The 13,646-nt window shown below is 40.1% G+C and overlaps 1 protein-coding gene across 10 annotated transcripts in view; it reads left to right on the plus strand.

Moving 5' to 3' along the window:
- Window positions 1-13,646, plus strand: part of PTPRT (protein tyrosine phosphatase receptor type T) — a 1,379,429-nt gene that overhangs the window by 1,279,141 nt on the left and 86,642 nt on the right. For 6 of the 10 annotated variants that reach the window (XM_043980423.1, XM_043980419.1, XM_043980424.1 and 3 more), the window contains one exon: window positions 8,760-8,859. In XM_043980423.1, coding sequence (XP_043836358.1) covers window positions 8,760-8,859 — 100 coding nt within the window. The remainder of the gene's footprint in view (window positions 1-8,759; window positions 8,860-13,646) is intronic. The other 4 variants (XM_043980422.1, XM_043980425.1, XM_043980427.1 and 1 more) reach the window with 1 other exon arrangement.

Consider the following 13,646-nt stretch of genomic DNA (forward strand, 5'->3'; position numbering starts at 1 on the left):
TTTATTTTTTGAGAAGGCAATGAGGGTTAAGTGACTTGCCCAGGGTCACACAGCTAGTAAGTGTCGTGTCTGAGGCTAGATTTAAATTCAGGTCCTCCTGAATCCAGGATCTGTGCTTTATTCACTGTGCTACCTAGCTGCCCCACCTTCACATTTTTTTACTGGGCCCCAAGGGATTGGGTGACTTGCTCAAAGGCATGCAGCTGGTTAAGTAGCAAAGGCTGAATTTGAACCCAGATCTCAGGAGTCCAAATTTCTTTTAGTTGCATCAGATTCCTTCTAAAATGGTAGAACAGGCTTACTTTTCTTTCCTCAGACTACTTATTTATAATTATTATAGCACTTTCCCTTGTGCCAAACTGTGAGGGTGGAGGAAAAGGAGTCCTTATAGGAGGAAACTTTATAGGGAAGTATCAGGAAGTAGAGCTTATTTGAGAAGATCTGAGATTTCATAAGTTTGGGTCCTTCCTTCACTATTTGTAACCCATTTATGCCTTAGTGTATGGTCTTTGTGACTTGCTGTAGATGAAAGGAGGGAAGGAGGGTGGGAGGGAGGGAGGGAGAAAAGCAAATCATTATTTTATGCCTGTCCTTCAGGTAATGTGTCTCTTCAAGTTTAGCTAGAGTGGTGCTCAGATGGCAGATCCATACTATAATCACTGGGCTCACATTCAATAGACTTCCATTTCAGTCGGACCTATCAGAGCAGGTACTCTGCTACCACAACTTTCTAGAACCCAGAGGCACATCCTTGTTATGATGAGGAATTCAAGGAATTTAATTCATAATATTCCAAGGAATATTATGAAATCAAAAACAATGCTTTCAGCAAATGAAGAAAAGAAGAGGACACAGAGCAAGTGCTAAATAATCAAGGACTTTGAGGATTCCAAGTGGGGAAGTGCCATAGTAGACCAATAGGCTTGGTTAATACCTATACCATTAAGGTTGGAGCAAAGGATGAGTACAGTGGAGTGTCCTATCCCAGGATTTACATGCCAATTGTCAGAAGCCTTGTTTTGTTGCTATCATTCTTACTGTCTCATGAAGGACTTGAGATCCATGGAGAATGACCAAGGCTTCCCACTCACCAATGCAATGGGGGTTCAGTTCAATTCGTTAAACATATTAAACACCTACTAGGTATAAGGTACTATCCCAGGAACTGGGGATAAAAGATAAATATAGGATGGTCCCTGTCCTCAAGTAGCTGACATTCTACTGGAGGGATATAAACATGGATACAGATAAGTATACACAAATTTTTAAAGGACCTATAATTTTTTTTTAATTTATTTAATTTTTTTTAGTTAACAAAAAAATTTATTTTCATCCCCTCCCATTGAAAAAAAACCAAAGACCTTGTAACAAAAATGTACAGTCAAGCAAAACAAATCCCTGCATTGTCCATGATCAGAAATGGTTTTGCCTCATTCTGAACTTTACCTCTCCATCAGAAAATGAGTAGCATGCTTAATCATCAGTAGTCCGCTGGGGTCATGGTTGGTTATTGCATTGATCAGAGTTCTACAAGTCTTTCACAGTTGTTTTGGAGAATTTAGGGTTTTGTCAGTGAGGGCAGCTCCTGGTATAGAAAAATCTTTCCACTGAGTTGGATTGCCATCTGTTTATGACCCAGTACATGAATTTTAGGGAGTTGCCGGAAGCACTTAAGGGATTTGCCCAGATCACACAGCTATTAAGTGTCAGAACCCAAATCGTCCTGAAGCCACACCTAGCACTCTATCAACTACTCCACCCAGCTCCTACAGAAAAGTACAATGCAAGGTAATGTGAGTAGAGAGAGGGCACTGGCAACCTAGCAACCAGGAGGATCAGAGACCTAGGTCCTAATTAATAGTGAGACCCTAGGCAAGTCACTTCCTCTCCCTGTGCCTTTGGTTTTTCTTCTATAAAATAGGGGGATTTGGTCTTTAAGGACCCTTCTGGCTTTAACATTCCAGAAGTTAAGTCTATGCCTTCTTGGTCTGATCCCTTCTTAGTAAGGACAAGGCAAGGGTCTAGTTGGCCAAGATTTCTGCAGCGACTCCTTCAGGACTAAAAGAAAAATAAACAAATAACAAAAGGCTCTTGGATAGTGGGAAATCTCTCCAAGCTCGAAGACTAAAATAAAAATAGAACTCAATACTCGAAGGGTAAGAGAATGAAAAGGGAGAGAGAGATTGATAATGGATTCATATAATGAGATGGCAATTTTGGTCTCAAAAGAGTATGATTAGATTCCTAATGACTGTCACCATTCTCTGGTCAATCTACTGTAACCAGACACTAATGCAAAAGTAATGCCCCTCTTCCCTCTCACTTTGAAGATGGAAATGAGCATCCCTTTCATACTTTCACCCCTTCATTTGTTTTTGGCTCAAGAGATTATCTTGTATTAGGTAGCAGCTCTCTGGAAAGAGAAATGGATGTGTGATCAAAGTCCAGCAATTACTAGATTATTACATCTCCTTCCTGGACATTTGAATTAGGACTCAGTAAGTCTGCCTTTGTCAACAACGTTCACAGGAGAGTCTGGTGTTGTTTCTGCTGGATCCTATTAGAGATACCCATGTCTGTGGGTATGAATGACATAGCTTGTTATGATGTCAGGTGAATATGTCCTGTTTTTTATATCTCCCCATCTGGAGGGCTGTGTTCTGAATACCATATTTTAGGAAAGACTCTGACAAACAGGTGGCCAGGAAAAGGAGAAGGATGTGAAGCCATGGCATGCAAAGAATGATTAAAGGACCTGAGATGTTCAGGAAGAAATGACTTAAAGGAGACATATTCACTGAACTCAAATGTCAGGGGGCCTGTTATGTGGAAGAGGACTGTTATGTATTCCCTAAGGTGCATAGTAGTTCCAGAGAGACAGATTTCCTCTCAATATGAAGAACTTCCTAACAACTTGAGCTGTCTAAGAAAGAAATCGGCTACCTGGTAAGGTATTGAGCATCCTGTCACTGGAAGCATCCACATACATGCTGAATAACCACCTGCCTGGTTTGAATCCTAACTCTGTCTTTCTACTGTCATTCCACTTTTCTGGGTCTCACTTTCTCCATCTGCAAAATGAGAAGGCTGGATCAAATCTAAAGCCCCAATTAGTTATAAATCTTGTGATCCTTTGCCCTTCACATTAACTTCATATTATACTTATCTGTGAATGAATGGATGAATGAATAAGTGGATGAATGAATGAATGAGGCAAACATTTCTTATGCATTTAGTTCTGGAAACTAAACTAAGTGAGACAGTCCCTGCTTTATGAGAACTTATATTCTAATAGGGAGAAACAACACATATAGGGGAATAGTGACTAAAGAAGGTCACTTGGTTCTGGTGAGTTTCAGGGATAGTGATTTGAGGGGAGAGGATACATGGAAGATGACCAAGGTGAATTAGGTTAGGAATTTGGGGGAAGCTGGATATAATGGGTTCTTATCAACCAGGTGCAATAGTTCAAGCTTGGTAGCAGCAATAGTAGGGTGACATGTCAGGAAGATTTGGGATGGGGATAACTAAAGCATGTAATCTGTCCATGCAATATCCCCCTGGCTAATGGTAAAGCCCTTGTGGGAAAGAACTGTATTTTTCATTTTTGCATCTGTCCTTAACTGAGAGGAAGTTTAGACTGAATGACCCCCAAAGCCCCACCTAAATTTGAGATTATATGATGATCTTTTGTTTATTCTGCCATCATTGTCTCACAGTCAACAGCCCTGGAGAGTCTTTCACGTGCAGGGTATGTATGTACATGGTATGTTTTATAGATCCATTAAATATTCAGAGTTGTATCAAAATCTTCCTAAAAAATCCAAGGACATTTACGTGTGCACTGGCGAGTAATATTCTTTCAAATGTGGGCCCTTTTCTGGGTCTGTGTTTTAAGGAAAGCAAGACCCATAGAACTAAGTGAGTAGGACAGAGAGGTCAAGTGGAATGTTCGCGCAGGAAGGATACATTCTATCATCGATGTTTCCAGTGTCTTCACTGGCTCTGCCAGTGGTAGACTAGGAATATAGAGCTCTGGCCATGTTGATAGAGAAATTATAGCACGCCATAAATTTACACCTGCTCTGAGCAGGGGAAGGAAGGGCATTGCTTTTGGGCAGGGCTTAAGAGAGCAGAGCAGGCTTGAGAGTCTGGTAGGAGAAAGTCTGATACTTGGGTTGTTCATAACCCTAAGACCTATGATTTATTCTTTTTTTTCTTTTTCTTGCAGGGCAATGAGGGTTAAGTAACTTGCCCAGGGTCACACAGCTAATAAGTGTCAAATGTCTGAGGCCACATTTGAACTCAGGTCCTCCTGAATCCAGGACTGATGTGCTACCTAGCTGTCCCACCCCCCCATGATTTATTCTGAAGGCAAAGTATCATGGTGTATAGAGCTGTGGATTTAGAACCAGAGGGTTTGAATCCTGACACTGTCTTTTTTGGCCTCCATCATTTCACCACCCTTCTCTCCTGCCCCATGCCACAGCTTCACTTTCCTCATCTTTAAAATGGGAACTTTGTATTAGAAGATCTCTAATGTCCTTTCTGGATCAAAATCTCGTGATCCTTTGCCTTTATAACATTCTACCTTATACTTACCTATGTATATATTAAGAGAATCCCCCCTAATAAACTATGATAGCTTTGGGGGCTAGATTTGTCTTTTAAAAAAACAATACTTGACATATAGTGGGTACTTAATGAATGCTTATGATTTGATTAATTCATATTTATATCCTGAGAATAGGCATAATAGGAGCCTAATAAATGTGTATTGGAAAAATGAGTGAATGAATGAATGAATGAACCCTGTGATCCTGCCTCAAGCCTAAAAGAGTTTTCCCTGGGCCCAGCTAAGGATATAAAAACAGAATACCTAATCCTTTCTTTGCTATAGGAGTTTGACCCACAAGCCCAATTACTAACTAGAAAAACCCTTTACATCATCTCTCCAAATGAAAACATCGGTCTTTCTATTGATTTTCTACCGTACGACCGGGAGAACACATATACTTTAATCATTTGGGGAATAGAGAGTGAAAGCCGTCACTCCTTTGAAAGGGAGGATGTAATTCAGCACAAGTGCTCCAGACTGCTTTCCTAGGACACCCACTCACAGACATCAGTCTAGATGAGGGGAGATAAGCTTCTATTTCTTTTTACTAAGGGACTTCACAGGGCTGTCCCAGAAAGAAAAAAAAAGTGACAATGTCGTCTCTGTCCCAACTCTAGCTCCATTGCAACATCGCATGTATGACTTGGCATCTCACAAACTAGACATGATAATAATAGTTCACACACATAATATATACAGATATATATGTGCACACATATGTACAGATATATGTGTATATACACACTGCTTTAAGGTTTGTGAAGTAATTTACCTATATTATCTCATGGGCTCCTTTTAACCTCCTCATGAGTTAGGTAGCCCCTATTATATAGGTGATGGAATTGAAGCTCAGAGAGGGTAGATGATTTGCTCAGGGTTGCACAGATACTAAATTTCTAAGGTAGAACTTGAACTGGGGTCTTCCTTTGTTCCAAGTCTAGCATTCTATCCAGTGTGCCCCACTGCCCTTCATTTTTGTTACCTTTGAAGGGAGAAACCTAAGATATCCACAATAGGGCCCATTTCCAAGATTCCACCAGTCATGCTCAGTAGTCATCCCCTGTCATTCTCAGTATTCCTGCCCCTTGGGACAAAGCTTCTTAAACTGTGGGCCGTGACCCCATATGGGGTTGAGCAACTGAATGTAGGGGGGTGGTGAAAAATTTGACAGTAAATGTTTGATTTGTATACCTATTTTAGATACCTGTATACCAGGGATTGTGTAAAAATTTACCTGGCAAAATGGGGTCACGATTGGAAAAAGTTTAAGAAGCCCTGCCTTATGACAGATGAGCTCAGAAAGCTGGGTCCTAAGCACATGCTCCTTACACATTTGCTTCTCATTCACATAGCCTGACTTAGCCAATGGCCTCGTGGGGAAATAACTAGCTATAATTGGCAAACTATCAGCCAGCAATATCTGTCCCACTTCTCAAAGCACTAAGTGAATTTCGGTTGGGCTCCAGGTCCTTTGGCATTCACACATGATAAACAAGAGGTACATTTTATGTCCTTAGCAGTTGGAAGCCATTGTTCACAATGCTTAGGCTGGATGAGGGCAGGAGTTGGGGGATGCAGGGAGGAAAAAACAAGAAGGACTGAATTTCCCAATAACTTGAAACTGGGCTCTGCTTTTTTCCCTAGATCTTTTTGACCACAAATTACAAAACATATTATATCTGCTGTGATAAGAAAAGGCAATGTTTACATGACCCTGTTCTCCCAGATAGAATCCTCCAAGCACAGCTAATTGAGACCTGAAAAGAGAAAAGAGATATAATAGTGATGAGGATAATTATTGTATCAATAATAATAGCTAGCATTTTATAGCTCTTTAAAGTTTCAAGATGCTGTTTCATACATTATCTCATTTGAACCTGAGCTTATTTCCTTTATTGCCATTTCTTGGAAATCCTGGGTCTCTGCTCCCTGTTTTGTAAAAATGATATCTGTTTAAAAACCAAACTGTAACCAAAAAAACTGTCTTTGGTTAATAGAGGGGAAAATGAAATTCTGAAAAGTTCTATGCAAGGCTCTAGGTGAATCTAATCTTTCATCTCCTTCCGAAAGGCTGGTTTAAGTTTGAAGATGTTTTCCTTAAAATCAGGCTGAGAGCAAATAGTCTGGCTGGAGGAGATAGAAGTCCTCCAGGCCGAATGCTATATTGGAAAGTGGCATAAGAGAATATGAGTTCAAATTCTGACACTGCTAACTACTGTATGACTTTGAGCAAGGTATTCAACCGTTCAGTCTGCTCATGGGGAGGGTAGATTAGATAACCTTGAGCACATGGTATAGTATGTGTATGAGTATCACGCACAAGCTAGACTTAATATAGGCCTTATTAAGGAAAGAATACGAATAGCAGTTTATTAAGGTAAATTATTATTATTGATTATAAATATTAAGTAAAACTCTATGCCAGCCACGTGGCTAGAGTGCTAGATATGCAAATACAGGCAAGCAAAATACTCCTTGCCCTGGCAAACACTCTTGCTATTAGACAGGGCCTGCAGGGAATTTAGAAGCAGGGGAAGATAAGGTGAAAGATCACAGATCAGTGTCTGGGGTGAGTGGTTCCAAGGCAGACTCCAAGATCCCATAAAAGAGGGGATAAAGAAAAATGAGGGCAATGTGACATTATCTCAAATATACTTTCCATGCAGCTTGAAAGATTTATAATCTCTTTATGAGCATATTGGGGAAAGTCCTAGACTGATTGTCAGAGAGACAAGTTCTTGTCAGCGGTGTGCTGGGTAAATGGGGGGGGGGGGGGGGGGCGGGGAATGTATACCGGATACACCTGATATACTTTAAGTTTAATCTGAATTATTGAATGGATTTCTTCATATGTTTTCTTAGTCCAGTACAATCAACAAAGCAATAACTCAAAGCCCTGATTTGTAACATTTGCCAATTTCAGAGATGTAAATGCTTACACTGAAAATATAACGATCAGCTTTCAGGAGTTTGTTCCAAACTAGCTGTAGCACACCCTGGTCTAGTCCTGGTCCCCAATGTCATCCATGCTGAGCCAGCGTCTCCAGATGCTTCTTTACAAAGCTCACTGGAAGGTAGTCATCTCGATAGGCTCTATGGAGGATACGCTCCAAGGATTGTCTTGGTTTGTACCATCTTTGTCTGGGCCTTGGGGGTATGAAATAGGCATGAAGGGTTAGTATGAGGATTCTATGGAAAAGGGCAGCCACAGCTCTGGGTCAGGTGTCATTATAGCAGGCTTGAGGCAGATGTGATTAAAGTAAAACAGGGAAAAGCACTCTCACTTCTATCTCTAGGGATGTTTAACTATCTGAAGGGAACAGGAATAGAACTTGAGACCCAGGATACAAATCCTTCATTTACAGATGGGGAAACTGAGGCCCAGGAAGAGAGAAAGGAATTCCTCAGGATAAACATCCAAGAGCAAAACATTCATTCATTCATTCATTCACTCATTCATTCAGCACTACTTAGTATCTCATGTACTGGTACTCTGCTAGGCTCTGAGAGAAACAAAGTGCCCCCTCCCCCCTCAAAAAAATGAATATGGTTCTTGCTTCAAAAAAGCTGTTGTTTCAACTTGGCTCATCAGGGTGATTCCACCATTAAGAAAAACAGCAGCAAAAAACACTCCTTCCAAGTGTCCATAGCTAGTCATTCCCACTCCCAGTCAGCTGGCTTCTGAGTCTCAAATTGCACAAGAGAATGGTGCTCCAAAGTGCGTTTTGGATACTCATAGACGGCAGGTTGATATATTGGGGAAAATCCTGAACTGGTTGACAAGAGACATGGATTCTAGTCTTATGTCTCTCACCACTGAGTCCGTTGCCTTGAGCAAGTCCATTATCCTCTCTGGGCCTTACGTTTCCCATCCATAAATGAGGAAGGGTTTGGGATGAAATGTTCTCTAGAGGTCTTTCCAGGTCTAATTGCTAGGACTGTCTGAGCCAGGGATATTTCTATTTTTTTTTTCAAGGAACCTATCTTAAACACAGGCTGTTGCTTGGATGAATTACTATGCCAAGTTTCTCTCAGAATCCTTATCTCTGCTTCTTAGGGTTGTTTCACCTGAAGGAAATCTTTTTCCCCCCTACATATGTCTCTCTTTCTTCTTCTAACTCTCTTTCCTGTTGCTTTCTAGGCATTACCTGAGGGGCAGACGGCATCTTGGGATACAGCCAAGGAAGATGAAAACCGCAATAAGAATCGATATGGGAACATCATCTCCTGTAGGTGCAAAGGTGGATGCTTCTCTCTGGGTTTAGGAGTACACTTTCTCTGGTGGCCTGTACCTTTGTGCCTGATGTGGTTTATCTTGCTATGGTGGCAAAAAACATTGGCTCAGCTGTCAGAGGACCTAGGTTCAAATTGTGCCTCTGATATGACATGCATGATTGTAGGCAAGTCACTTAGCCTCAGTTTCCTCACCTGTCAAATAACAGGTTAAATTAGATGACCCCTGAGCACTCTTCTACATCTTTATCTATGATCTTGTGATGGTAAAAGGGCCTTGCTTGGGTTGAGTCAGCTAAGAACCAATTGAAGGATTCCTGATTCTGGAAACATACCCCTAGTGTTTTTCTTTCAGAACAAATTCATCTTTTTTTTTTGGTCTATAGTTATTTTATTTTTAATAATATTTTAATTTTCCCCAGTTATATGTAAAGACAATTATTCAGATCATTTGAATTTTTTTTATTTCCAAATTTTCTCTCTCCCTCACTCAGCTCTCCCTTCCCTGAGATAGTAAGCAATTTTATATGGGTTATACATGTTCAATCATGCAAAACATATTATCATATTAGTCATGTTGTGAAAGGAGACACAGACCGAAAGGAAAACACACACATACACAAATATACAGTTAGTGAAAATCATGTGCTTTGATCTGCATTTAGACTCCATCAGTTTTTTCTCTGGAGGAGGATAGTATCTCTTATCATGAGTCCCTTGGAATTGTCTTGGATCATTTTATTGATCAGAGTAGCTAAGTCATTCATAGTTAATCATCATACAGTATTGCTGTTACTGTTTACAGCGTTCTGGTTCTGCTCACTTCAGTTTGCATCAATTCATATAAGTTTTTACAGATTTTGCTGAAATCTGCCTAGTCATCATTTTTGTAGCACAGTAATATTCAAGTACAATCATATATCACAACTCAGAACAAGGTCATCTTGTAAGCAATTGTCACATGTCCACTGAGAGTGGAATCCATACTTGCTATCAGCAAGCAAAGCTGTATGTTTCTATTTGTGCTTCATCCTACTTTTTGCCATCGTAATCTTGATGATTACAGTACACATCCCCAATCCTGATTCATTTATCAGGGGATGGTCTTTACTTGATGTCTTTGATGTGCAGACTTAGGACTTGCCCAATGCCCTGTGGGTCACATGTATTCTGTGCATAGCTCAGGAGAAGAAGGATAGAGAGGAGAATGATGTATTGGCCTCTTGCTTTGACTTCTTGTCCTCATCTACTGATACCATAGAAGTTTTCCCTGTCTCCTTTGTGAAAGATGATCACCCTAACCCTATGGATAATGGTGAAAATGAGTTACATGGACAAATGGCATTCATGCTCTCTAGAAGTCCTCACTTTTGCAGGAAGAGAGGGAAAATAATTGTAAAAAAAAATCAACCTTTGAACACATAGAAAAGTGACCAGCATGGAATAAAATGTCCACAGGAGATCCTCAGGGAATGTGCCAACTTCTTAGTGGCAGAAATAAGGGAAAGAAAAGAAAGAAATTGTTAAAGAATTGAGGCATAGTACAAAGGGCATTAGAGTAGGAGGTGTGAAACCTGGGTTCTACACTAACCGGATGGGTGATTTGGGGTAAATAATTTCTTTCTGGGCCTTAGTTTGCTTGTATATAAAATTAGAAGATTGGATGGATGATCTTTAAGGGCCCTCCCAGCATTCACATTAATAGCTAACATTTATGTAGCATTTTATAGTTTGTAAAGCACTTTGCATATACTTCCTCATTTTATCCTCCTCAATCATTATGACAGGCAGGTACTATTATTATCTTCATTTTACATTTGAAGAAGATGAAAATTAAAGAAGTTCAGTGGCCTTCCCAAGGTCATACAATTAGAAAGGATTTGAAGATGGGGCAGCTAAGCGGCACAGTGGATAGAATGGGTACTAGAGTGAGGAAGACCTGAATTCAAATCCAGCTTCAAACACTTACTAGCTGTGACCCTTAACTACATTTGCCTTAGTTTCCTCATTTGTAAAGTGAGCTGGAGAAGGAAATGGCAAACCACTCCAGTATACTTGCCAAGAAAACCCCTAATAGGGTCATGAAGATTCAGACATGACTGAAACAGCTGAACAACAAAACAAAAACAAGTTTTCTGTTTCCATGTCTACAGAACTATCCATTACAACATACTGCTTCCCAGTGGGGATCTGTAAGATCCTATAGTTCCAAAATGGCCAGGACGCCATAGAATTGGTCTAGTCACATAGTAAGCAAGTCTTCCCAGGGAACATTATAAAGTGTTTTGAATATATAGGTTCAAAACCTGAAGTCTTAGATAAGAGACATTGGTACCTCAAAGCCTTCCTGAGACAATATGAGCTTAGTCTGTCTTTCCAACTTTATTTCGTTCTGTTCTTTTCTTTCCAGCCAAACTGGACTGATCACCATTCCCACCATTCCCACCATTCCCACCTCCATGATGTTCATATCTTTCTTTGTATCTGGAAAACTATTATACCCTCCAATCCTCATTTCTCTCTGTTGAAATCCTATCCTCTCTTCAAGGCTGAATTCATATGTCACCTCTTCCTTGATGTCTTCTCTGATCCTCCTGGGCAGGTCTAATATTGTTCTCCTCTGAACTCCAGTTGTATTCTGTATCTCTCTAATGCATTTATTGCATTCTGTTTTTATCATAGTTATTTATGTATATGTCTCATCTCCTTGATTAAATTGAAATCTTCACTGGGGGCAGGAGCTATGCTTCATTTATCTTTGCTTCCTCCTCAAGGAGTCACAGAGTCTTACTTACAGTTGGCCATGATAAATGTTCATTGAATTGTTAAATAACAGAGAAGATAAATTCAGATTTATTAGACAGGCTTCGACATAACTGAAACCATGGATTTATGTTCTGGTTCAATGGCCTGTGGTGTGATCAATCCAAAATTTTTGACCAACTCACTTATTGAGCATGCACTGCACCATTCAGTTGACTCAATGATGTATTGGAACAAAGAAAATCCTAAATGCCAAATTAGCTTTAGCACAGTCCAGTTTATTTAATGTCTAGACATTGCCTTAGAAAGAACTTGGAATATGGAATTGAGTAGAAGCATCTTGCAAAGGAGAAACGAATTGGAAATTTTCACACACACACACACACACACACACACACACACACACACACACACACCCTTTTCTTATTCAGAAGTAGGATGTGTAGATATGCACAATATCAAAATGGTGACCATTCCTGTCACTGATGAACACCATGTAAGTGGCATAATTACCTGCGAGTACAATAATTCAATGAATCTGTGACTTCATCAGTATGGTCATTCACAACAGTGATGCAGATTGAAATCCATCAATTACGAGCCACAGGATGAGCTTACTACAGAGGGGCCATCCATTTGTCTGGGGACATTCTTTGCATTCTTTGGTATTTATATACCGAGGTTCAGAGATGGGGAACTTTAGGCACACAGTGAATTAGGAGTAAATCTAGGACCAAAACCCACATCTCCTGACTTCTAATCCAAGGCTTTTTTTCCACTGAATTAACCTGTTTCCTTTAGAGAAAGATTAAAGATCATTCTTCTTTAACAAAACCCCCACAGGGCTCACTCATCATTACTGGATACTTGCCTTCCAAACCTCTTGCTCAGCATGACCATTTTGTTCAAGCTAAACCGTTTGGTCTGTGACTGCTACACACCAGGAGAGTCTGTCTTCTCTGTCTGTCACTTCCTGGGCAATGAAGTTCATAGCATCCTATGCATGGCTGTCTCACAGAATCTTGAAAATATTTCTGCTCCCTGTCTGTCCTTCACTTTGCCCTGCTTTGATGTCTTGGCACAGTCTATTCTTCTCATGCCATTGACCTTTCAAAGACAGAAAAATAATGGTCCCTTGTGTGAAGCCCATTATACTAAACAAGGTAGAACGGTAAGATCCCTAGACAGCATGGGGAGGCAGCTAGGTGGCACAGTGAATAAAGCTCTAGGCATGGAGCCAGGAAGACCTGAGTTCAAGTCTGGCCTTAGATACTTCCTGGCAGAGTGATCCAGGGCAAATCACTTAACCTCTATCTCAGTTTCCTCATCTGTAAAATGGGGATAATAGCACTTGTCTCCCAGGGTTGTTATGAGGAACAAATGATAATATTTGCAAAGCTCTTAGCAAAGTGCCTGGCACTCAATGGGTGCTTAATAAGTGCTTATTTCATTCCATTCCAGTGAGGAGAACTTGGTTTGAATATCAACTCTGCCTCTCGCTAGCTTTTGTAAATTCAGTAAACATTTATTAAGCACCTACTATGAACTAGGTAGGCACTATACTAAAGTCCTGAGTTATATAGACAAAAATTAAATAGCTTACACTCTACTGAGCAATACAGCAGGTACACAGATCATTAAAAATAAGACATTCTTAAGGGACCCTTGATAAAAATCACTTCCTCTGTCTTGGCCTTAATTTTCTGATCTATAAAATGAGAGAATCGAGTAGATGATCTGCACTGTTCCTTTCAACTCTATTTCATTTCAGCTATAAGACACCCTTGTACGATTATCTCCATTTTATGCAAGAAGACTGAAAAACAGACTATGGTCACTTAGGGTCAGAGCATCCAAGTGACTCTTGCTTCTGGAATTTAGTACAACTCTATTATTTTGCAAAGTTTGGGTTTGAGATGTGATACTTAGTTGTAAAATGCTGTCAATCTTTTAGGAGAAAAATTGGATTCGTTTCCCTAGTTGGGCAGTGCTAAGTCAATTAGTGCATCATTTCACAGTATATGGCTTCCAA

This window comes from Dromiciops gliroides, chromosome 2 (genome assembly GCF_019393635.1).
Source record: "Dromiciops gliroides isolate mDroGli1 chromosome 2, mDroGli1.pri, whole genome shotgun sequence".
Classification (NCBI taxonomy): Eukaryota; Metazoa; Chordata; class Mammalia; order Microbiotheria; family Microbiotheriidae; genus Dromiciops; species Dromiciops gliroides.